Raw genomic sequence first — 27,877 nt, 5'->3', positions numbered from 1 at the left:
TGAGTCTGGACCAGATAATCCAGTGATTGACATAATGAGCATCGATCTCCGCAGTTGGGATACGATGACATGCATGAACCAAGTCAGCGAGAATGACTGCCCGATCCCGTTAGTCGCCTCTTATGACAAGCGAGGGTTGCTGAAGACTTGTTCTAACCCACAGCCAGACGAGCCTTATGTCGCGGATATGAGCAAAACAGGAAACAGGTCCAACCTTGTAGCAGCGACATACCACAGTTAAACCACCTAATCATACAGACATACAATCAGTATCACCATGTCCCTTCTTCTACCAGAGATACGCTAACACAATTCACCACCTAATCATACAGACATACAATCAGTATCACCATGTCCCTTCTTCTACCAGAGATACGCTAACACACTTCACCACCTAATCATACAACTCATTCACTCAGTGCAATGATGACGCTCGTACTGGGTCAACTCCAGCAGGTGTTTGTGATCAGCTTCGAGAATAATTGGAAAATTTATGTGATAGCGTGACAACAACGTAATACTTAAAACATTCATTGTCGGTTTGCTGAAGACTCAAAACAACTCGTCTGTCACCTTGAGCATTTACTCGCTAAAAGATCAACTACCGCCTTTTACAAGACGGATACCAATTTGGTTGAACCCGCGAGTATGGTGCTGACAAACCTGGAAATTAAACATACCGAGGACGAACTGGGATTTGAACCCACGATCATAGATTTCAGGTACGCCTAATTAAGGGATGCAACTCCTCACAGTAAATTTTCGGTGACCTACTGGGCCACCCGTGCCCCAACCTCTCTGTACTGTCTTCGGCGTTAAACAATATTCACTCACCTACTCTAGCTACAAGGTGGGGTCGCGAAAAACCACATTGCCAATATTCTGATGAGTACTGAACTATATCGCGTCGTTGTTAAGCTTAATGCTTACTTTGAAACACAATTCTTGAAGTGCAGAGTACATTATATATAATAGTGAGTGAGTGAGTGAGTGAGTATGGTTTTAAGTGGCTTTTAGCAATATTCCAGTAATATCACGGCGGGGGACACCAGAAATGGGCTTCACACATTGTACCCATGTCGGGAATCGAACCCGGGTCTTTAGCGTGACGAGGAACGCTTTAACCACGAGGCTACCCGACCGACCCTATATATGATAATAACAACAATAACAACAACAATAATAATATGTCATATTTTATTAACTTAGAACCTAAAATCCAACTATTAGCTGTTCAGTGGCGCTTGAATTACAAATTGAGTACCATGTTTTTTTAAGACGCATGCACCTGAGGGGCCTTTAAGGTTACGCGACCCAAAATCTCTACCAAGGATAGAGTAACACCAAATCATCAGCATATGTAATCGTGTATGTTTTAGTGAACTACCCAAGGAGTGTTACGGACAGGGGAAGGTCGCCGAATAGCGCATAGTCATAAGACAAATCCAGTGATCGATGTTAAGTTCATGAGCTAGAAAAGGAACTTTAATTCCTAGGTAAACAAAGTAAACATAATTCACGACATATGCAAGCAATACAGTTCAGATGTAATCAATAACCTTGTTTGTTTTCATAGAATCGACTAAAATGTAACAAGAAAAGTAGACAAAATCAATTTTCGGCGCACGCCTCAACCCGGAAGCTGAACCGCGGAATTCCCGAGCACGGGTATGCTCAGCTATAAATAAATACTCAAGGGTCAAAGTTCAGCTGTGAATCTACACGCGAAGTCAGGTGGCACTGGATCGGTTGGGCAGAGAGTAGATCGGAGCAGCCGAGTATTTTGGATAAATTCATCCGATTTTAGGTAAGAGGAATTTTGTTATATAAACATGTTCCCACGTTCACATGCATGTCATACAAACGTATCGCCTTCTTATCAACAATACCCTTAGAGACGCGTGTCTGTTTAATGGCGTTGTTTGATGGTGTGAGTGTGTTGTAATACCCAACGCTGTGAGTATACCGTTCTATATATATCAGCAATAGTATGGCCAGTTGTCCATGTGTAACTCTACAAAACTTTCAACACATTCTGGGTCACTGCTGCAGATAACGAACTTGGTGTCTGTGCCTGTCACACGTGACGGCGTTTGAACCTAACATATATACACTGACTACACCTTGGCGGGCCTGTGTGTCATACCTCTCAAGAAGACACTCATAACCTAAAAAGGTATATATAAGAGCAGTTAACTCACTTGCACAGAAATTATCCAAGCCATAATCCTATATACTTCCAGCTGGTACATTCACTGTTACACAGTGACGACTGTTTTAAAAACAGATATTTAATTTTTGAATAATATGTATCTCCCTTTTAGAACCTGGCGTACCATATTCAATCACCTGTTTATCCTCCCCTCCATTAAACCCATTTACCTTGACCTCGTTGACCACGTTGACCACTTAACCCCTTCAGGAAGGACGCGATTGTTTAGCATGTGCAGGCACGACTTCAACAGGAAGTTACATTCTCTTCGGTTTTCGTTATCGTTGTATAGCTAGCGTCTACCGTCTTTTACATTCGCTGACAAAGCGTGACGGATGTGTGTCTCATACAGCGACCTGGCTAGTATATTTGTGTGGGCTCTCTGAAAGAATCATATGGTATAATAATCGGGCTTTGTCCAAGGAAGCTTGTTCGAGTTGATGTTCACATGTAGCTGACCTGCGCGCCCAGTTCGCATAGGCTTGTCTAATGGTCGCTTTTGTTGTCTTTCGTTAACTATTACACACCTTTTCAGTATTTCATGTTAGGTTTTAGGATACTTTGAAAAATATTTTTGTCATATCACCGCGTGTCAGCTAATATGTGATGAAAGCTTAATGAAGCAACCAGGGGTTTAACGTCGCGTTCAAGATCAATGCATGTGTGCGTGCGTGCGTGCGCGCGTGCGTGTGTGCGAGTGCATGTGTGTGGTTGCTTGTACTAGTCCGGACTAATAGTGCTAGCCCGCTGAGATCCTATGCCGCAGTTTAACATGTATACCCAACTCAGACACAGTATACTGACGCCGGGCCGTTCAGTCTTTGTTTATCCCCTTAATGCCGAGCGCCAGGCAGGGTAACATCAAGTATCTTTTTTAACGCTTTTTGGTATCGATCCACTGACCTTCCGCTCTCCCGACAGACGCGGCGGTACTCGGTTTGTGGAGATGAAATGTGTTTACATGATTTCAGATGTTTACATCCCTTAATGATCGCCACCGTGGTCTAGTGGGTATATCGTTTGCGCGGATACGGAATGTCAGTAGTTCGGGCCTTCGGGTTTTCCGCTCACACCAAGTGATATAACTGACATAATATTCAAAGCTGCATTAAACCAAAGTAACTCTCTTACACTTGGATACACCGCTGTTAACGTCGGCATATATTAAACAGGCATCCATGTACAAGATGGTTATAGTGGTTTTTACACTCATTTTGTAAATGGTGATAGTCCCGTAAACACATTCGACATCAGACAATACGTTCCTGCAGTTAAGGGCAGATTAACTACCTGGGATTGCGTGTTGACTATTATCAAAGGATCTGATTTTTACCGTCCATTCAGAGTGTTCGGTGATTAACGAGATGTGTTCAATAAGCGTTGGGTCATGTCACGCATAACACTTGAATTTCTAGAAAATCAGTTTACCATTTAAGCGGATTGTATAAGTTAAGCTTTTATGAAAAATGGCGCTTCTGATCATGGTGAATTATCCTGCAAATGATATTGGATTTTAGCACCAATACAAAGCATGTTATGCTAAGTTATTCACGCAGGTTACACCAACTTGGTCCGGGATGGAATCATGTGGCCGTTGCGCATGTCATAACACTTGTACAAGTACATTTGAGTAAGTGAGAGAGTTTGGTATAGCCCAGCTTTCAACAGCATCTTAGTCATGTCACGGTGGGTCAACTTGATGTCATACGTTTATCTGTTTTAAGAAACCCACCAGCACGGGTATGGTGCTGACAAACCAAGAGACTTAATCAAGGTGAACCGGTATTCGAACCCACAATCATAGGTTCCTGGCTCTCCTAAGGGACGCAACTCTGCACAGCGGATTCTGGACGTAATGGTTATCGGGTTGTTTACAAACATGTGATGACTTAGTCGTTTGCCTGCCATCACGCCCCGATGGCGCTGGACATTGCTCATGATGTCACCCACTGGTTTGTCTGACCAAGACTCGATCGACGACAGGCCGTCTTAACAAAGCTTGAATAGTGTATCAGAAAGATAGCGGTGTGTCTCTGTACATCACTCATGCACTCAATCTCCAGCACATAAAGGATATCAAATCGTCCAACTGAAAAAATCATTCAAATTGCTTAGATGATTATTTCTGAATTTCCTCGTTGCGCACACACCGTCAAGCGTTGAATACTTTTCGGTAGTTACAGCGTATGCATAAAAACGTGAACGGGAAACGGTGTTGTCAGGGCGACATGTACAATAAACTGTGACTGTGTTGCAGGGAGAGACAAAGCTGTTATTTGAACAGTTGCGAGCTGATTCTTGACATGGCCAGGTCACACTTGCGCACTAACTTGGTTATCAAAAGAGGGCTTGATTTGACAGCGCAATACATAAATCAACAATCGTGTCATCGGCTTAGTGTTTTAATGTGTGTAGGTAAAGGACAGAATATTTTTGCAAAATAAAAAATAGCCCCCCCCCCCCCCTCTCCCCTCCTCTCTCTCTCTCTCTCTCTCTCTCTCTCTCTCTCTCTCTCTCTCTCTCTCTCTCTCTCGCTCTCTCTTTCTCTCTCTCTCTCTCTCTCTCACGAATGAGGATGTCGTGAAATGCCTTGCGATAAACTAAAGATGTTGAAAGAGGAAGTATAATTGCTTGTGTTGGTTATCACAGCTATTGTCTTATCGTTAGCGGTGTCCATATCATCCTAGTGTTGCCTTACAGTATGAGCCAAAGAAGTGTGGTATTTATCGGGACTGGTAAAGCAGTCGCAGTTTATTAGATAGTGACAGGCATGCTATGCAGTCACTTATAAATTTCTGGGTGTCAGGATGCAAGCATTTGTATCTAATCTATGTGGAATGAATGCTGTTCTTATTTGTTTCTGCGGTGATGTGGTATCTTTATTTGAATAATACAATACTTGTAGCTATTTTGATGTTGGAGTGAGTGTCCGATTTGGGTTAAACGCCTTTTTGAACATGCGAAACTTTCAAGTTTATACTTACCAACATACATACATGACAATATGCCATCAACCTCTCACACGCAACCACACGCCTTCCAAACTACACACATGCCACCACACCCACGCCACCGCAACCACGCCATCCCAAACACACACCATCCCAACCACCCCCACGTCACAACACACCATCCCAACCACACACCCACACCACCACACGCCACCCTAACCAACCCCACGCCACCACACACCATCCCAACCACGCCCACGCCACAACACGCCATCCAAACCACACACCATCCTAACAACCTCCACGCCACCACACACCATCTCAGACCGCCCCCCCCCCCCACACACACACACACACAAACACCACCACACACCATTCCAACCGGCCCCACGCCACCACACACCATCCCAACCACGCCCACGCCACAACACGCCATCCAAACCGCACATCATCCTAACAACCTCCACGCCAACACACACCATCTCAGACCCCCCTCCCCCCCCCCCCCCCCCCCCCCACACACACACAAACACCACCACACACCATTCCAACCACACACCTTTCCAACCACGCCAACGCCACTACACACCATCCCAACCACACACCATCCCAACAACGCCCACGCCACCACACACAGTCTCAGATCCCCCCCCCCCCCCCCCCCCACACACACACACACCACCACACACCATTCCAACCACACACCATTCCAACCACGCCCACGCCACAACACGCGATCCCAACCACCCATACGCCATGACATTTGATAACAGTCTGGTCTTTGAAAGGCATTTAGAAGTGATACACATAAGGTAGAGAATATATAGAAGTCAACTTCTTTATTATGAGGAACACAACGTTCGGAGTATATACTCCGAAACGTTGTGTTCCTCATAATAAAGAAGTTGACATCCATATGTTCTCTTCCTAACATTCAGTCTGTTTGCATGAGCAGTGTACTGTATTGATCTATATCAGACATCCATGACATATCCTCGTCGCCAGGCCCAGACATCCTGGTATACCTGTTATCTAGAACACCCCTTTAAAGGAGTCATGCCCTGTGTTGGTAGCTCAAATATGTGAAGGTCAGTGAAGCTATATTAAACTAAACTATGTCCGACCTCCCAACTCATCCTATCCGACCTCCCAACTCATCCTATCCGACCTCTAAACTCATCCCTTCCGTCGTCCCAACTCATCCTATCCGACCTACCAACTCATCCTATCCGACCTGCCAACTCATCCCTTCCGTCGTCCCAACTCATCCTATCCGACCTACAAACTCATCCTATCCGACCTCCAAACTCATCCTATCCGACCTCCAAACTCATCCCTTCCGTCGTCCCAACTCATCCTATCTGACCTACCAACTCATCCTATCCGACCTCTAAACTCATTCTATCCGACCTCCCAACTCATCCTATCCGACCTCCAAACTCATCCCTTCCGTCGTCCCAACTCATCCTATCCGACCTACCAACTCATCCTATCCGACCTCCCAACTCATCCCTTCCGTCGTCCCAACTCATCCTATCCGACCTCCAAACTCATTCTATCCGACCTCCCAACTCATCCTATCCGACCTGCCAACTCATCCTATCCGACCTCCCAACTCATCCTATCCGACCTACCAACTCATCCTATCCGACCTCCCAACTCATCCCTTCCGTCGTCCCAACTAATCCTATCCGACCTACAAACTCATCCTATCCGACCTCTAAACTCATCCTATCCGACCTCTAAACTCATCCTATCCGACCTCCCAACTCATCCTATCCGACCTGCCAACTCATCCTATCCGACCTGCCAACTCATCCTATCCGACCTCTCAACTCATCCTATCCGACCTGCCAACTCATCCCTTCCGTCGTCCCAACTCATCCTATCCGACCTCCCAACTCATCCTATCCGACCGACCTACCAACTCATCCCTTCCGTCGTCCCAACTCATCCTATCCGACCTACAAACTCATCCTATCCGACCTCCCAACTCATCATATCCGACCTCCAAACTCATCCCTTCCGCCGTCCCAACTAATCCTATCCGACCTACAAACTCATCCTATCCGACCTACAAACTCATCCTATCTGACCTACAAACTCCGACCGACCTACCAACTCATCCCTTCCGTCGTCCCAACTCATCCTATCCGACCTACAAACTCATCCTATCCGACCTGCCAACTCATCCCTTCCGTCGTCCCAACTCATCCTATCCGACCTACCAACTCATCCTATCCGACCTCTAAACTCATCCTATCCGACCTGCCAACTCATCCCTTCCGTCGTCCCAACTCATCCTATCCGACCTCCCAACTCATCCTATCCGACCGACCTACCAACTCATCCCTTCCGTCGTCCCAACTCATCCTATCCGACCTACAAACTCATCCTATCCGACCTCCCAACTCATCCTATCCGACCGACCTACCAACTCATCCCTTCCGTCGTCCCAACTCATCCTATCCGACCTACAAACTCATCCTATCCGACCTCCCAACTCATCCTATCCGACCTGCCAACTCATCCCTTCCGTCGTCCCAACTCATCCTATCCGACCTCCAAACTCATTCTATCCGACCTCCCAACTCATCCTATCCGACCGACCTACCAACTCATCCCTTCCGTCGTCCCAACTCATCCTATCCGACCTTCAAACTCATCCTATCCGACCTCCCAACTCATCATATCCGACCTCCCAACTCATCCCTTCCGTCGTCCCAACTAATCCTATCCGACCTACAAACTCATCCTATCCGACCTACAAACTCATCCTATCCGACCGACCTACCAACTCATCCCTTCCGTCGTCCCAACTCATCCTATCCGACCTACAAACTCATCCTATCCGACCTACCAACTCATCATATCCGACCTCCCAACTCATCCCTTCCGTCGTCCCAACTAATCCTATCCGACCTACAAACTCATCCTATCCGACCTACAAACTCATCCTATCCGACCTCCCAACTCATCCTATCTGACCCCCCAACTCATCCTATCCGACCTCCAAACTCATCCTATCCGACCTCCCAACTCATCCTATCCGACCTCCCAACTCATCCTATCCGACCGACCTACCAACTCACCCTATCCGACCTACCAACTCATTCTATCCGACCTCCCAACCCATCCTATCCGACCTCCCAACTCATCCTATCCGACCTCCCAACTCATCCTATCCGACCTCCCAACTCATCCTATCCGACCTCCCAACTCATCCTATCCGACCTACAAACTCATCCTATCCGACCGACCTACCAACTCATCCTATCCGACCTCCCAACTCATCCTATCCGACCTCCCAACTCATCCTATCCGACCTCCCAACTCATCCTATCCGACCTCCCAACTCATCCTATCCGACCTCTCAACTCATCCTATCCGACCTCCCAACTCATCCTATCCGACCGACCTACCAACTCATCCTATCCGACCTACCAACTCATTCTATCCGACCTCCCAACTCATCCTATCTGACCTCCCAACTCATCCTATCCGACCTCTCAACTCATCCTATCCGACCGACCTACCAACTCATCCTATCCGACCTCCCAACTCATCCTATCCGACCGACCTACCAACTCATCCTATCCGACCTACCAACTCATTCTATCCGACTTCCAAACACATCATGTCCGCCGTCCAAACTCATCATGTCCGCCGTCCAAACTCAATCTATCCGCCGTCCAAACACATCATATCCGTCGACCAAACGTATCATATCCGCCCCATGATTAATATGATTATGACATGATTATTTTCCTTCCAGCCCAGCCCTTACTGTAATGACGGTGCCTTCAGAGAAGCATGTATAGATTTTCCACACCTCCCATCTCTCTAGGCTCCTTTTCAGTTTACATGTAGTTGTTTGTTTCTTAGCGTTAATTTCATGTATGACCTCCAGACATATCCAGGGCCCACTTGAACAAAGCGATCTTAGCGCTAAGATGATCGAAACTCCCATACTTCAGCATAGGCTTACAATAGTCTAAGCGCTAAGATCGCTTTGTGCAAGAGGGCCCAGGACGCACGGTTGTCCCAGTCGTCCGTTAGGCCTGCCTGAAACGCGGGTTGTGGGTTCGAATCCCGGTTCGCCATAATATCCTTTCTAGGTTTGTCAGCACCAATTGTTATAATCTTACTCCTACATCACTTCGCGATTGCATCCCACATCAAATTGAGCCGTGTTATAACTGCAATAACAGCTCACCTTAGCGTAACAAACTTTTAGCCAACCTCCAAACTAACCATGTCACGTCATTTTAACCCTCTAAACTAAACAGACGACAGTGCGTGTATACCTGGACGCTCGACGGCCTCCATTCTCTCTGCACACGTCGTATCACAGTCAACCACAATGGGGTCACACTCCCGTGAAGGTACAGCACAGTGGAGTGTGACGTGTATCGTCCGAGACAGACAGGACAGTGTTATATTGGATCACTGAAGCACGTATAATGAAGGTCGTTACACCAAAGAGGTCACCTTTCTGGTGGGTTTTTTAAGGGTGATGTAGGGCGCCGTGCGATATGCTAAATCATCGTCAAGGATTGTCATAGGCGTATCGTTAATGTATACTACTGTCGAGATTGCAACTGTTAGCATTGAGACGCTTCAAGGATACAGTTCTTCTCGGTTATTAACGTGTAATAGGGTGTGGAGTCTTACAACAGATGGCATCCGTACCTTTTCAGCTCGCTTACAAGTTTAAACGTGTTGGTCATGTGGACAAGGTGTCCGAATTCGGATAAAAAGATCCGTGGTTCGAATCCCATCACGGGATTCGGAACTTTTAGGGCAGCTACGAATTTGCACGTCTGGATATATCGAAGTCGGATATTGCGAACTACCAGCTATATCGAACCCATTTGTTATCAAAAGGGATGGAAATTAACGTTTTTGTTGCTGTAAATCATGATTTTCTGATATAGCGAAATAAATTCGAGGATTCCGTGGAGTACGTTATAGCCTGGCGTAGAAGAGTTTGTTGTTCTATGTCCAGGTCACATATTGTTCATAAGAACTGACAGTAGAAGGGATAAGATTTGTTTGTTGTTTTACAATCAACAATATCCCAGCTATATGACGGCGGTCTGTAAATAATCGAGTCTGGACCAGACAATCCAGTAATTGATATCATTAGCATCGATCCACGCAATTATGATACCATGACATGCATCACAACCGAGTCAGCGAGCACGACCACCTGATCCCGTTAGTCGCCTCTTACGAGTGAGTGAGTTGGGTTTAACGCCGCTTTTAACAGTATTACAGTTATATCGCGGCGTGTCTACTTAATGTGGGAGGAAAGCCCGAAGTGATGCAGGTCTCAGACGTTTACCACTTCGGTGAAACCCACGAGCACGGGTATGGTGCTGACAAACCTAGAAACATAATCGTGGCGAATCGGGATTCGAACCCACAATCATAGGTTTCTGGCGCGTCCGAAGGGACGCAACTCTGCACAGTGAATCGCGGCGTCTTAGACGACTTGGCCACCCGTGTCCCCGGCCTCTTACGACAATCATGGGTTGCTGAAAACCTATTCTAAGCGAGGTTCAAGGATACCTTGTTGTATGTAACCAATGTTGACCCCCGTTGTTGATGCTATCAACCACAAATGTGTATGGTCAGAACTCGTTGATCTCGGGCCGCGATGATATCACTGTAATGCACCTCACATGAGATAAAACTGTTTAAGGTGTGACTGAATATTCGTTCTTTATTGACAAAACATGCTATTTAACACCCAAAAAAATATTGAAACGTGACCGAATGTTGAGCTAACCTCCAAGGTAATACAGTAAACTACAGTTATAACAAACTAAAATGGACCATTATAGTTCGTTACAGCCGTAGTTTGTTATAAGCATATATGCAACATCTATACAGCAAATGTCCGGGACCAAAAATTAAGTTCGTATATATCCGTCAGTTCGTATATATCCATCAGTTCGTTATAAGCGTGTTCGTTATAAACGTATTTTTCTGTACTCATGCCTACTGTCTCAGCACTTCGTGTCGTGTTGGTGAGGGAGTGTGTGAGTTGAATTTGGGATCGTTTTGAATTGCAGTTACATTGTCATCTCCCCGAGGCAAGGGAGTTAAATGACTATTAAAGTCCAGTTTCCATCCTTGCCGAACTAGGCTGGACTTGTGGAGTTATAATTTGGCTGGACTAACGATTCTATGCATAGTCCAATCAAAACCGCGTACCGAAATCGACATCCGGTTCGTAAACGGCCGTGCAGATTGCAGGATTTGCAAAACATGCCGTCAAATTAGCGTGAACATACATTTATTCCAAATCTTTTCATGTTTTTGATCAAGGAGCTAACGTGTTTTTGTGCACATCGCGAAGGAAGACCCGTTTTATTATAATTAAGATCTTGATTTATTATCAGATTGCCTTCACTGGACGCCGCCATTTTGTCTGAAGCAAATTGAAGTGATATGAGAGGTGGAATCTGATTTGTTCGTAGGAGGGACATAGACGGGACATAACTCGTAATACCCACTGGTGGCTGTGCGATCGAGCCTGGAAATTCCAGCCTAGTTCGGCAAGGATGGAAACTCGACTTTTACAGTCAGTTAACTCCCTTGCCTCGGGAAAATGTTACTTTGTATGCAATAACAGCTATGTATGTGAGGAAATCCTAAAGTCAGTTTTGTTAAATCCTTGTTCGAAATCGCCAAGGAGCGTAATCAGAGCAAAGCTGATATTCGAAGCCAGTAGAAGATCCTGTTACATTAAAGGATACAAGGGTCCTGTGTACAGCGTACATGTCACAAATCAGGTGACGTTAAGCAACGTTGGTCGCGGAGAGGAGGTGGATTGGTGACCGGGTGTTTATGCTTCGGCTCAGCCCTACACTTAAAAAACACATCATGTTATTTGTGGTGTACTCTTAGGTAAGCGGCTTTGTTTGAAATATGCTTCTGGTATTGTAACTGTGAACCTACTAGCGCCTTATAGGCAGTTAGGGTTGTATACTCCACAGGGTGCTGAGAACGACGTTCGACAGCACACTTATCCCTTGCCCGAGAGTAATATTGGTGTTATAAATCTAACGCACAACGAACAGAATAAAACGGAAGATCAATTGTATAGCATTGTTACTGTAAGGAAACGAACAATACAGTACTATTTCCTATCTAAAAAATACTAACCAAATACTTTCGAAACTGAAAGTTGAACTACGGGTTTTAACCGGACCTTACCATAGAGGTAATAATAATCATTTATATTATGTTATGCTATGCTCCGAAAAGTTCTCGGTCGGTTCGACCAGACAGCGCTCCCATTCGCTGTGTGGGCTGCGTGTAGAGGGGGCAAGGGCCCTGAGCTGATGATCAGCCTAGCCAGCCTGACTGTGCCAGGATCACCCAAACCCTCTTTGCTGCATTTTATGTTTTAATCTGTAAATAATGATAATCATCATCATCATAATCATCATAATCACAATCATGTTTATGCATTGACGCCTTAGGAATGTCCTTGACTGAACCTTCGTTAGTACGGTGACAAAAGTGACGGCTTTTGACACGTCCATTGCTGTTTGACACCAATGTGAAGACAATAGGGTTTCCTTGACACGCCCATCCACGTGCAATTGGTGACGACGTGACGCCAAAAGACGAGCTTGACTTAACAGTTGTGTACGATGATGCAATGACTCATTATTGACCTAGATTGTATTCCGACATAGAACTGACCTGTAACATTCTCAGGGCTTGGAGTGCGATGAACCGTTGTGTCAACGCTACTTGATGGCCATAATTTATGTATAATATCATATTACACCAAAATGTCTTGAAACATGGAAATCTTTTCAACGAGTATTACAATTGTTGTATCATTCTCTAGCGAAAGCGTTAACTCTGAAACAAGTGACGTAAAACCAATATCATACATGGCGTCCGTCAACGCTTTGGTCTTTTATGGCAAATAATACGCCTACCACGTTTATGTTGCTCATGATATCAACCACTGGTTAGCCTGGCCCAGATTTGATTCTTTACAGACCCCTGTTAAATATTGTTTTAATCCGGCCAAGCCTGGTGTAAAACAACAATGAAAACATTGCTTTGCTGGGTGAATAATGTAACTATTTATATGCGACTACAGTAAACTACGTTTATAACGAACACGCTTATAACGAACTTACTTTTTTGTCCCGACTATTTGCTGTAGTTATGCTGTATATATGCTTATAACGAACCACGGCTACAACGAACTAAAATTAGTGGTGCCTTTGAGTTCGTTATAACCGTAGTTTACTGTATTTTCCTTTTTGACCCTGAATTAAACCAGAATTCTTGGATTGTAGAAGGAATTTTAATGACGTAATTAATAGAGGAAAAAGTAGGTTTTCGCCAGGAAACTTCCCAAGTCTCTGACGACCCACTTGAAATAAAATATACAGTCGCAGTCGCTGATTCGCTGGAATTGTTCACGACATTCGAACAAGGAAAATATTTGTTAAGCCCCGAGTAACAGACGAGTGCTTTATATTACTTACTTGTTGCCACAGATTAGATAACATACGCTCTGGCAATACCTGGCACGGGTCAGGATTTGATGGACTCGAGTGGGTGGCCCAGTCGTCTAAGGCGCCGCGATTCGCTGTGCAGAGTTGAGTCCCTTGGACACGCCAGAAACGAATGATTGTGGGTTCGAATCCCGGTTCGCCCCGATTATGTTTCTAGGTTTGTCAACACCATACCCGTGCTCGTGGGTTTCATCGAAGTGGTAAACGTCTGAGACCTGCATCACTTCGGGCTTTCCTCCCACATTAAGCTGACACGCCGTGATATAACTGGAATACTGTTAAAAGCGGCGTTAAACCCAATTCACTCAATCGTACGGCTAGCATACGTCTTCAGCAACCCATGCGTGCCGTGAAAGTGGCGTAAGTGGCGACTAACGGAATCGGGTGGTCAACTCGCTGACTTGGTTGATGCATGTCATCGTATCCCAATTGCTCGGATCGATGCTCATGATGTCAATCACTGGAGTGTCTGGTCCAGACACGATTATTTACAGATCGCCGTCATATAGCTGGAATATTGCTGAGTGCGGCGTTAAACAAGAAACAAACAAACATTAACATTAACAAAACTGACAAAGCAGGAGAGAGTATGTTTGGTATGGAAACGAAACCGAAACCGTAGTTTTGTACACATGTGCTGATAAAATTCTGTCAGGCTGAACCATGCATTGGTGTACGGAGCCCCACACTTTCACACCGGAGCCACGCCGTCGTTCATATGACGTTTCTCAAAATAAAATTTCCTTAATTTAATATTTTTTTATTTACCGTCTTCTTCTTTAGCTGCGTGGTGCATCCTTCAGTTTAGCCCGTTCTGTTATACTACCCAACGTTTGATAAGGATATTATCAGAGTCCAGATTTTGTTCACTTGTTCAACCTGTTAAACATTCCAGTATCCCTATCAATTATTGAGTATTTCGATACAGTCATTCACAAACAGCAATCTACCAATGCGATTGAAGTCACCTCAAAACAACTCTGACAAGTATAAGGAGCCTAGACTAACATTAAGTCTTTGAAATCTTACATTACACAACATTCTCGACTCTAAAATTAAACAAAAAAATTCCCCGATGCTGATTTCATAGACTAATCATTTTGAGAGCATTCCAATCAGAACAATCTTAAATGTAAATTGGACATATGTAAGTGTCCAAATAAAGTTTCTAAAGCGCATTCTCTGACCCCCGTATCAACCTATCTGTCCACAGCACCCGACACATAGGTTCCATCCCTGTATTTATCCCTGTATCCCTGGACAGCAGTCTTGGTTGGGGATAGGGGGAAGGGAGAGGGCAGGGCATGGTTGTTTGGTTGGTTGGTTTGTTGTTTAACGCCGCACTCAGTAATAATCCAGCTTTATGGCGGCGATCTGTAAATAATCGAGTCTGGACCAGACAATCCAGTGATTAATATCATGAGCATCGATCCACACAATTGGGACCGATGACATGCATTAACCAAGTCAGCGAGCCTGACCACCCGATCCCGTAAGTCGCCTTTTACGACAAGCATAGTCACCTTTTACGGCAAGCATGGGTTGCTGAAGACCTGTTCTAACCCGGATCTTCACGGGTCTGGGCAGGGCATGGAAGTATCAGGTGTGGACTAGAGCTAGGTAGAGCTGGCTAGACTTGCTTTTGTATACATATCTAGCTTTGTTTTTTTCATAAAATAAATGTATTACACAGTCATGGTGGAGGACTATAAAGAGCCTACCTATTTACACTCCACAACATGTACACAAGACCCGTGAAGATCCGGGGTAGAATAGATCTTCAGCAACCCATGCTTGCCGTAAAAGGCGACTATGCTTGTCGTAAAAGGCGACTTACGGGATCGTGTGGTTGCTGATTTGGTTGATGCATGTCATTTATCTCAATTGTATGGATCGATGCTCATGATGTCAATCACTGGACTGTCTGGTCCAGACTCGATTATTTTACAGACCGTCATTATATAGCTGGACTATTGCTGAGTGGGCGTTAAACAACAAACAAACAAAACATTACAAAACAAGCCTTCTCAATGATCAGGAATGTAACCCTTTTCAGCATTATCTTGTGCTTCCGTCATTTTACTAAGTACTCAACATGAGGAATATGAAACGCATTCAAGCAGCATCAATATTTTCGCCATGACATAACTATCCCATGCTATAAACGCCCCTCCGTACCCTCTCTTTGAAGCTCATGAGCTTCCTTGTCACTCCATTGTGCCTCCGTATCACATTTTTGTGTCCTTGTGTCACAGCTCTGTGTCCTTGTTCCTGTGTACAGTCTTCATCAGTGCGTCACAATGTCACGGTATATTTGTATTGTTATTGATGTATGTACCAGACTGACATGTAAACGCTGTATCATAGTCTTTGTGTGTTTGTTAAATCACACTTTATCGTTATAATGAGGAAGTTATTGCATCGTTGTATGACAACGGGGAAGCAGGGGGTGCGAAGAAGCCTATATACCGCAGCAGCAATTTGCTTTGCAGAGTTATATCCCTTAGACGTACCAGAAACCTAAATGGGTTCGAATCCCAGCTCCGCCCTGCATATGGTTGTAGGTGTGTCGGAGCCATACGCGTGGCCGTCGGCTTCACCAATGTGGTAAATGTCTTAGACCTGCATACCTTCGGGATTTCCTCCCACATCAAGTTGAAACGCTGTGATATAAGTGAAATATTGTCCAAAACGGTGTTTCAGTCACTCACTCTCTATAATATCTTTGCATCGGAAACCTCCGTTTATTCACGATATTACATATGAATAGATTTTGAGAATTATCTGTTTGACTCTTCTTGTCTATTCTTCATTCTACTCGCACGGGTGGCCCAGTCGTCTAAGCCGCGCGATTCGCTGTGCAGAGTTGCGTCTCTTGGGCACGCCAGAAATCTATGATTGTGGGTTCGAATCCCGGTTCGCCCCGGTTATGTTTCTAGGTTTGTCAACACCATACCCGTGCTCGTGGGTTTCACCGAAGTGGTGAACGTCTAAGACCTGCCTCCACTTCGGGCTTCCCTCCCACATTAAGCTGACACGCCGTGATATAACTGGAATACTGTTAAAGCTCACTCACTCACTCACTCTACTCTCTGATATGGCTTTAGTGACTTTATCAGTAACTAAGTCCGTATTCATCTTCACTTTCAGACTGCAACACGGACGTGGTGTCCCTGTGTCGCATCTAGCCGCTCACAAAGCACATCCTTGACGACAATGGATGTCCGACAGCTGGGGAGCATCTGACGAGTATACAGTCCGACTGTGAACAAGTGATTGTCACCGTTATCATTTAAACATGGATGCGACTAGGTTTTTAACAACGTTATTTATTTGTAAGTATTATTTTCTAATCACAAAAGCAAACGAACACAATTTTAAGTAAATTGTCAAGTGACTTCGATGTCTCCGTTGTTTCTATTTTCTGTAAGTTGCTTTTAAGATGATTAGTACTTATATGCTGCACTTGTATGATGCCATTTGTTAAAGTCAAATGTTTGTGAATCTCACACAGCTGTAGCTTGAAACGCACTCATTCGTTCGTTCGTTCTTTCGTTTATTCGTTCGTTTATTCGTTCGTTCATTCCTGAGTAAGTGGCCTTAGCGCCGCTTTAGCAAGCGTTAATCCTGAATGATGCATGCCTTAGACGTTTACCACTTTGGGGAAGCCCAGGAACACTGGCGTGTTGTTGACACGTAACCGGCGAACCGGGATTCGAACCCACGATCATTGGTTTCTGGCGGGTCTAGGAGATGTTATTTGTGACGTGACACAGCGCCTGGCGCCTTTGAAGACTGGGCCACCTGTCTCCTAATCAACTGTAGACAGTAGTGAGACGCGTCAGGTTTATGGTGCGTTTACAATCTGTAGTAAATTTTGCTATGTCCTGAACGTGCCTAGCTGAGCATTACTTTATAAAACACATCAATGTTTCGAAATAATATAGTTATGTATATTCTTGACATCAATATTGTTTTTATTGTGTAATATGAGATGTCAGTTGTTAAGATTGTATTGTGCACGCTGTTACCCTTCATAATAAACTTCGTGTGGGTCGTTGATCGTCCTGTTCACAGTTGGCATTCCCTGGTCCAAATTTCTTTATTTTGGGGCCATCATGATATATATGGATTACCGTATTCGACGTAATAAGCGCCCTGGGCGCTCTCAAAATTAGAAATAGGGGGCTCTTATTAGAATATTATTTTGGTAAAAAAAACAGAGTTGAAAGATACATTTTGTGGTTTATGCTGACAGCCTGAAATGTTTATGTACGACAGATATATTTTTCAGAATTTACACGAGTGTGTATTATATACGAATAAATAAGTCTTGTGTACATTGATCAATCGGAAGGGTGCTAATTGGGATTGTTCACTCGCCAATATATTAGCAAATATCGTCGTGGGCGCTTATTAGAGCGGGGCGCTTATTACGTCGAATACGGTATTGCTGACTGCGACATTAATTATATATATATATGTAACCTGCCGGGTAAAAGGAAACATACACCCCTGTTTCAGGTGGCTAAAACTAACAAACAAGAGCCTGTTATTCGATGGTGGTGTATTTGATACGGGTATGATATGTGTGTTTAGAACCTTGAGTTTGTCGTGTTTCGACGACTGTTTTCAGCCTAGTAACGTTTTGATAATGTTTGTAATTGTTAAGTCAAATCCAGTGTTCAAGTGTATACTTTGTTTTGCCCCGCAGTTGAAATTCTCTCGCGTACTAATTAATCCGTTAAAAGGAGGGTTTCGTTCCGCAGTTGGATGCCCAACTCCCGTGCAGATCCAAACATTGTAATGTTTGCCATGTGTAATATCGTGTATTGCTGGGATTGTTAACCCGATGGGAGCCCCCCTTTAAAGCTACAGAACACACACACACACACACACACACACACACACACACACACACACACACACACACACAAGCACATATATATATGTATATATATATATGCGTGTATATATATATATATCGCTATAGTTGATTTGTAATTGTTATAAAACAATAGACATAAAAGATGTTCTTTTCTGTTGAAATTACATTTTGATTCATATATCAAGACATTACTGGTAATTATTGAATTTCAGATACAGTAACTAGTATCGGGATATATATACGTAGAGCGATTTGGGGCGCCCTAGATGGACAATGTCAACGTGTCCCTAGACGCTGTAGTGCCTTGTATGCCTCCACAGTAATAATTAATCATGCTAACTGCTTGATTAATATCAATCATAAAATTTGAGTTCATCGGCAAACAAAGTGGTGTTTGAACGGTGTTTGAAAATATGGTACTTGTTGTTACCCTGTCTGGCGCTTGGCATTAAGGGGCTAAAACAAGGACTGGTCGGCTCGGAGTCAGTATACTGTGTCTGAGTGGGGTATTCATGTTAAACTGCGGCATGGTATCTCAGTGAGCTAGCACTATAAATCGGCATCAGTCCGGACTAGTACAAGCAGCCACAAACACATGTGCATTTTAGTGCAATAATCACCCCACCTCACCTTCTTACAATTGCATGATCAAATACATAAGTATGGCTAAAATGAGTTGAAAAGATCAATTGAAAATTGAAATACAGTAAACTACGGTTATAACGAACACTCTTATATCGAACTGACGGATAAAACGAACTTACTTTTTGGTCCCAACTATTTGCTGTTGTTATGCTGTATATATGCCTAAACAAACTACGGTTATAATGAACGAAAATTAGTAGTCCCCTTGAGTTCGTTATAACCGTAGTTTACTGTATAAGCAAAACTGTGACCGTGTTGCCCTGTCGCCCATCTGTACCAATCCTTTGAAAATCAGCTGGGTCAAAGACTTGTTCAAATACGTCCGAGACCTGCATCGCTTCGGGCTTTCCTCCCACATTAAGCTGACACGCCGTGATATAACTGGAATACTGTTACAAGCGGCCTTAAACCCAACTCACTCACCCACTCACTCACTGTATGCTGAAAAGGTGTGTAGCAATCAGTCTTTGACATTTTGTTGACATGTTGCCTTACCGATAAAATATACGTATTCCTTGTCCTGGTAGACATGTTCCTGGTTTACTTGACATGACATCCTGCAGAGTGACAGGTCACCGGAGATAAGCTGAAGGGCAAACTGAAATCTACACTTATGTTTGATTGTGACTTAAAATGAAACCATCAAGAAATGGTTATTAGATTGCGATGTATTTTATACGGGTTACATAGTTGTGTTTGCAATGTTTCGGCGACGTTCTTCAGCCTAATAACGTTTTGACAACGTTTTGTTTTTCAAATCCAATTTTCAAATGTATACGTCCTTTTCCCCAGCAGAAGGAAATCCTGAAATATAACAATGAAACATACATACAGGATACTGCTACGTCCTATTTATAATTCTTTTGTTTCTGTCCTTTTTTCTTAAAGTATTAGGTATCAAAATGTATATTTTTGATGTGAGTTTCAAGGATGAAAAAGCGATAAATGATTTTCAACTCGCAAACTTTCGTCAATGTTTGTTTCGGGGGCGCGGGTGGCCCAGACGCTGTGCAGAGTTGCGTCCCTTGGAAACGCCTGGATCCTAAGATTGTGGGTTCGAATCCCGGTTCGCCCCGATTATGTTTCTAGGTTTGTCAGAACCGTACCCGATCTCGTGGGTTTCACCTGAGTGGTAAACGTCCGAGACCTGCATTAGTCAGACACTAACTCACTCCATGTTTGTTTCGCCGTTTAATTTTTTAGATGCTCAGACGATATGCTCAAATAACATTTTCCTATGTTACATAAAATCAGTATCGCTACGAATATTTAACCAACTAGCTTTGTGTCCAACTGTATCATACCAGTCCTTGTGATTTTCACTAGACTCTCGGATAGCTTTCTTATCGCAGTCTGAAATATCATTGTCGTAAACAATATCAGTTGAATGATTTCATTGTGCAATATTCTGTTGTTGTTTTAGGTAAGCACGGTTCTTTCTAAGGTTAAGCAGTGCATTTCTATCGTCCTTGTTTTGCTTACAAATTATTTCGAACATATTGCAAGTTGCAGGTGTGTTTTTATGTATGCGTCCCCGTATGTATCCTAACGTTGCGGCATCCTTGTGACGTCCCGCTTTGACGCGGTTCATGCAACGCTTCATGAGAGAAATATCCGTGCTTGTTATATCTATCTATAAAGGATAACTTCTTCATATACCTCTGATTAATTGTACGTAACCAAAATATCAATAAAACCGCCCTCTGGCAAAAAAAATATCAACAAAGACATTAATCATAACATAAATATTTTCTTCAATTGCGGTATAGTTGTATATCTTTAAAAATTATATGTATACACAAATATATATGCCTACGTGAATTGAATTTCAGTCTGGGAATTCCCTGAATAATCGATGATGTCATTAGGAAACCTTCCGTTAAAAGAAAAATGTCTTAACGTGACATTTGTGTCGTAACTAAGATAATGTTGCGATAGATTTAAACAGCTTCGGGAATAGCAGTCGTAATTGTAGTCGTAAAACACTTGTCTTCGATAAGACAGCTTCGTGAATAGGCCGCCAGCATGACATGACTTGAATATAGCTAAATTGGGAGTAAAGCACAACTCACACACGTACTCATATAAACATCGACGGGGATAGCATTGAGAGTGAGTGAGTGAGTGAGTGAGTACGGTTTTACGCCACTTTTAGTAATATTCCAGCAATATCACGGCGGGGGATACCAGAAATGGGCTTCACATATTGTACCCAGTTTAGATATTGTCATTCTGTATCTTCAATATAATTATTCTCACACTCGTTTGTTATCAGGGTTCACACAACTATTTTAATGTTATTTGTTTTTGTACATGTTTTCCTTGTATATTAAACTTCCTATTCCGACTAACAGACGCCGTGCCCACGGAACTAGGAACTAGGGCTGAGCGTATCTGCACATATGTGTCACTTGCAGCAGTATAAAGTAGAATGGTCATTGTGGTGATGGATATATGTGTTCCTATTCATCCCCGTGATCCGGGTTAGAATCCGGGTTAGAACCCGGAACCAAGTCTTATTAGTTCGTCGTATGAGGCGATTCGATCCCATGACCAGCGGATCCTGGGAAATTAGCTACACGATGTAGCAGAGGGGTTGGGGGGAGTTCTTATTGACATTGGCATTCTCTGATCCAAAAGTACACCATCAGCGACTCCTGGTGCGATTAAGGGTCGTAACTATACACAGCAAATTGTGCCGACCTCTGACACTGCAGAAAATATCACCACAGATAGAATTGACGATAAAGTATGTCACCCAACACAACACACCCCAACCCAAACCAAACCAAACCAAACCACCCCACCCAACCCCACCCCAATACCCCACCCGAGCCCACCCCACCCCACCCCACCCCACCCCACCCAACACAACCCAACACAACCCAAACCAAACCAAACCAAACCAAATCACACAACACAAACCAAACCAAACCAATTTAGACCACACAGTACAAACCAAACCAAACCACGCAACACAACACTTACCACAACACAACACAACACCACACAATACAACACAAACCAAACCAAGCAATCCAAACCACGCAACACAACACTTACCACACCACACAACACAACACAACACAACGCTACCCTCCCTATTGTCGCCAGACAATTGAAGACAAACACCATGATTGAGCTTCCCTGTAAAAGGAAATAAACGTTAAATGAATAAGTAGTTCTTCAAACATCTCTATCTTGAACTATGGAACACACACACACACACACACACACACACACACACACACGCACACACACACACACGCACGCACGGACATCATTTAAGAGAAACACAATTATTATACTTGCCGTTGCCGTTGATAGGAAACATAGCAATGCAGAACCGAATATTAACTTCATGGCGTTCAATAATTCAAGTAGGATTTCAAACCTCTCTTATCTTGAGCTTGTGAAGTATGCTGATTCCAATACCCGCTGATCACCTTGTTTGTAGGAGATCTGTCTCATAAAATAACACAAGAGTCTCTGTACAGTAGACTCAAAAGTAAAGTTATTTATTAATACGTTGTGGTGTAACGTACTTTCGAGTAGTAGTGTATTCGGTTATCTGAAGTGTGAGTAATCCTGTATTGGTTGAGTCTAATGTGATAAATTATAAAATTATTAACAGAGTTCATGTAATAATCACAAACTGCAGTATGCTGTTGTTTTCTTAATTAACGAAAGCTGAGGTGAAGTAAAAGCTGGGTTGTAAATCAAAGGCCCTGGCACACAGTTACCGTTAACAGTTACAGTTTAATTGATAATGGTGATCAGGAGTAAGCTGGATTTTACGCCGCTTTAACATTTTTCAGTAACATCGGAACTTGTGGACAAACTCAAGTACAACTGTAAAACATGTCCCTGTCTGGAAGGAACTTGTTTTCCAAAAAAACTGTCAACAGTTCCCCACTGTCCATATCAACACAACACAAATATTCTGAGTAAACAAATCTGGGACAAAGACAGTATTGTATTTCTTGAAAAAATCTACAATGTGATACAAATGATCTACAGTCTGATGGGACTCGTGAAGATCCGGGGTAGAATAATCTTCAGCAACCCATGCTTGCCATAAAAGACGACTATGCTTGTCGTAAGAGGCAACTAACGGGATCGGGTGGTCAGCTCGCTGACTTGGTTGATGCATGTCATCGTATCCCAATTGGATCGATGCTCATGATGTCAATCACTGGATTGCCTGGTCCAGACTCGATTATTTACAGACCGGAATGCTGCATATTGGAATAGCTGGAATATTGCTGAGTGCGGCGTAAAACAACAAACAAACTGTCTAATGAACTATGACGAGCACGGCTGTAAACAGGACAGATCTAACGCAGGCGGTATTAGAATATTACTCTTTCACATACTTTCTGCGATCTTCATAGCAGTTGACACAAATTTCTCGCATATACATTTACCCATATTTGGAATCAAACTCTTGTCGAGGGATTGCTTGAAGCGCATATGCTGCCCCACCGTTCTCTAACTGAATCGATTTATATTCATGTAAATGTTAGACTGCTCTAGTTTAAAGAGTGAGTGAGGGAGGGAGTATGGTTTTACGCCGCTTTTAGCAATATTCCAGCAATATCACGGCGGGGGACACCAGAAATGGGCTTCACACATTGTACCCATGTCAGGAATCGAACCCGGGTCTTCAGCGTGACGAGCGAACGCTTTAACCACTAGGCTACCCGACCGCCCCTTTCTAGTTTAAAGACGCGAGTGTACATCTGTGCAGGTATTTCCGTTTTATGTATTAAGAATTAATTGTTTTATTTCTTCAGTGTTGGTGTCGTCGTGTTGTACATTGTCATCAACGACAATTGAGCCATCAACATCTTCAACAACAGCCCCAATAACAACAGCCCCAACAACACCATCCCTAACAACCAGCCCGACAGCCACCACGACAACCACCATGACACCAACTACTTCCGCTACACCGACGACTCCGACAACAACCACAAAGACGACTACAATCACGACTACACCTACAACTACAACTGCAATTACAACTACAACTCCAACCACAACCACGGCAACACCTTCAACAACGTCGCCTACGACTTCTCCTACCACGCTGAAAACCACACCATTGACGACAGCTATGCGCCAAGATTCGGGTAAGATTAATGCATGATTATGCATCAACCCGACAATTACCAACTACCCATACTCGGTGGTCGGTTGTGTGAGTTTGCAGAGTTAATGTCAATCAGCATACAGTTGCAAATATGTTAAGTTTTCAATGAATTGCTTGTACAGGTAGTATCGCGGTTGTCCTGTGACAGTGACGGGGTACTTTGTGGTACTGTAGGTCCACAGTCGTAACGCAGCAGGTTTAGCCAGTATCGCGGTAGTTCTACTATAGTAACGCAGCAGGTTTAGCCAGTATCGCGGTAGTTCTACTATAGTAACGCGGTAGGTTTAGCCAGTATCGCGGTAGTTCTACTATAGTAACGCAGCAGGTTTAGCCAGTATCGCGGTAGTTCTACAATAGTAACGCAGCAGGTTTAGTCAGTATCACGGTAGTTCTACTATAGTAACGCGGTAGGTTTAGCCAGTATCGCGGTAGTTCTACTATAGTAACGCAGCAGGTTTAGCCAGTATCGCGGTAGTTCTACTATAGTAACGCAGTAGGTTTAGCCAGTATCGCGGTAGTTCTACTATAGTAACGCAGCAAGTTTAGCCAGTATCGCGGTAGTTCTACTGTAGTAACGCAGCAGGTTTAGCCAGTATCGCGGTAGTTCTACTGTAGTAACGCAGCAGGTTTAGCCAGTATCGCGATACTTCTACTATAGTAACGCGGTAGGTTTAGCCAGTATCGCGGTAGTTCTACTGTAGTAACGCAGCAGGTTTAGCCAGTATCGCGGTAGTTCTACTGTAGTAACGCAGCAGGTTTAGCCAGTATCGCGGTAGTTCTACTATAGTAACACAGCAGGTTTAGCCAGTATCGCGGTAGTTCTACAATAGTAACGCAGCAGGTTTAGGCAGTATCGCGGTAGTTCTACTGTAGTAACGCAGCAGGTTTAGCCAGTATCGCGGTAGTTCTACTATAGTAACGCAGCAGGTTTAGCCAGTATCGCGGTAGTTCTACAATAGTAACGCAGCAGGTTTAGGCAGTATCGCGGTAGTTCTACTGAGTAACGCAGCAGGTTTAGCCAGTATCGCGGTAGTTCTACTATAGTAACGCAGCAGGTTTAGCCAGTATCGTGGTAGTTCTACAATAGTAACGCAGCAGGTTTAGCCAGTATCGCGGTAGTTCTACTATAGTAACGCAGTAGTTTTGGCCAGTATCGCGGTAGTTCTACTATGGTTACGGGGTAGGTTTGGCCAGTATTGCGGTAGTTCTACTATGGTAACGGGGTAGCTTTGGCCAGTATCGCGGTAGTTCTACTATAGTAACGCAGCAGGTTTAGCCAGTATCGCGGTAGTTCTACTATAGTAACGCGGTAGGTTTGGCCAGTTTGGCGGAGTTCTACTATAGTAACGCGGTAGTTCTACTATAGTTACGCGGTACCTTTGGCCAGTATCGCGGTAGTTCTACTATAGTAACGCGGTAGTTCTACTGTAGTTACGCGGTAGGTTTGGCCAGTATCGCGGTAGTTCTTCTATAGTAACGCGGTAGGTTTGGCCAGTATCGCGGTAGTTCTACTATGGTTACGGGGTAGCTTTGGCCAGTATCGCGGTAGTTCTACTATAGTTACGGGGGAGGTTTGGCCAGTATCGCGGTAGTTCTTCTATAGTAACGCGGTAGTTTTGGCCAGTATCGCGGTAGTTCTGCTATAGTAACGCGGTAGCTTTGGCCAGTATCGCGGTAGTTCTACTGTAGTTACGCGGTAGGTTTGGCCTGTATCGCGGTAGTTCTACTATAGTAACGCGGACAATGTGGACAAGAATCCACGACGTCGGGGTACGGTGACAAACCATCCACCTCATCACCGAGCCTGATCACCCGATCCATTTGGTCGCCTCTTAGGTTGCTGGGAGTCACTCCCACCCGGACTCCCCGCGGGGTTTATCCAGAATTATGCATTATAGATACATATATATAGAGCACTCGTGTGGACCACAAACATCGTGACATGTAGTTGAATAACCGCCTTTTATTCCTGATCACAGATCAACTGATTAATCACACTCAGTGATATTACAAACGCTGGACATAATAATGAGCCCATGTCCCAAAGCATAATTAGAATGCGTGTACATACATGACTTGAAAGGCAAGCAAAACAGTACTACTACTACTTTCCACTCCATGTTAAAGGTATGGATCCTGCCATATGGCTTAGTTACTTTACACTGAAACCCTGAAGCAAATCTGTATATCATACATTGTAGCAAACAGGTACATATACTTACTGAAATTATAATGCTATATTATTACTATTTTATTCCTTGTCATTTTTCTTACTCCAACCAAACACCTAACCCGCAGACCATCTCATCTATATGCATCGCGAAAAAGGTTAAGTACAATTCCTTTGTTTGTTCATCTATCTTTTTGGGTCAAGGGTGACCCTGTGCAGAGTAGCGTCCCTTGTGTACGCCAGAAGCCTGTGATCATTGGTTTGAATCCCGGTTTGTTCCGATTATGTTTCTAGGTTTGTCAGCACCTTATCCGTGCTCGTGGGTTTCACCAAAGTGGTAAAGGTTTTGGACCTGCATCATTTCGGGTATTCCAACAACGTGAAGCTGACACGCCGAGGTATAACTGGAATGTTATTCAAAGCGGCGTTAAACCCAACTCACTAACTTCATGTCCATCGTCACGATACGCATGTGCCCCGTAACAGGTTAATGACAGCATGTACAGTACATTCTACGTTTACAGCATCAACATCAACATCTACCATTCAATCGACGATTTCAACCGCTCAGGCTTCTTCAAGCCAGACTGTGCCTACATCGATGCCTACATCTCCATCAACTCCACCAACATCTAGTGTCTCTGGTAGTACACCTGCAGGTGATAACCCCATATCCACGTCTCCAGTGACAACACAAACGCCCTCAATGAATTCACCAACCCAATCAGCGAGCGCCGTAACTGCATCATTTCCTTCTTCATTAGCAACTTCTAGTGTGACAACAAATACTGTCACATCCGCCGAATCTTTTTCCTCATCCTCCGTAACAACAAGCTCAATAATACAAACTACAGGCCCTCCAGCAAGCACCACAAACAACGTTGACACCTCCACGAGCCCCGCGGGTGGTACGACCGCGTCTACAGAGGGAATAGCCACAAGCACAACTAGTATTGGTTCCACGTCTTCTGGACCCCAATCGAGTATTACATCAGCCACCCTATCAAGCCCAACCACAATGGCACCTCATGTTTCACCAGCAAGCAGTACAAGTAGTAGTGGGACCCCTACAGCTGCCAGCAGCACTACCAACAGTGGGGGGACTTCAACGGCTGCCGGCACCATGACATCCCCAACACCTTCCTCCTCAGGATCATCATCCTTTTCCTCATCTACTGCAGCTCAACCAGTGTCCACAGGAAGATCTTCAGATAACCCTGACCACACTAGTCGGTCAGTTATATCCACAACTCTGCACAGCACGGAGGGGAGGACTGACAGGAGCTCTGGAGGTTGGA

At 44.1% G+C, this 27,877-nt stretch overlaps 1 protein-coding gene across 5 annotated transcripts in view; it reads left to right on the top strand.

Annotated features, from left to right (window-relative positions):
• Positions 1-27,877, top strand: part of LOC124135230 (cell wall protein DAN4-like) — a 34,554-nt gene that overhangs the window by 964 nt on the left and 5,713 nt on the right. Inside the window, exons 2-5 of one of the 5 annotated variants that reach the window (XM_048396877.1) lie at positions 1,577-1,807; positions 16,872-17,056; positions 24,051-24,389; positions 27,104-27,871. In XM_048396877.1, the coding sequence (XP_048252834.1) occupies positions 17,020-17,056; positions 24,051-24,389; positions 27,104-27,871 (1,144 nt within the window). In that variant the 5' untranslated portion in view covers positions 1,577-1,807; positions 16,872-17,019. The remainder of the gene's footprint in view (positions 1-1,576; positions 1,808-16,871; positions 17,057-24,050; positions 24,390-27,103; positions 27,872-27,877) is intronic. The other 4 variants (XM_048396879.1, XM_048396880.1, XM_048396878.1 and 1 more) reach the window with 4 other exon arrangements.

This window comes from Haliotis rufescens, unplaced genomic scaffold (genome assembly GCF_023055435.1).
Source record: "Haliotis rufescens isolate VD_foot unplaced genomic scaffold, xgHalRufe1.0.p SCAF_16, whole genome shotgun sequence".
Classification (NCBI taxonomy): Eukaryota; Metazoa; Mollusca; class Gastropoda; order Lepetellida; family Haliotidae; genus Haliotis; species Haliotis rufescens.
Note: the sequence above shows the minus strand (reverse complement) of the source record. Positions and strands in the feature narration are given on the sequence as shown.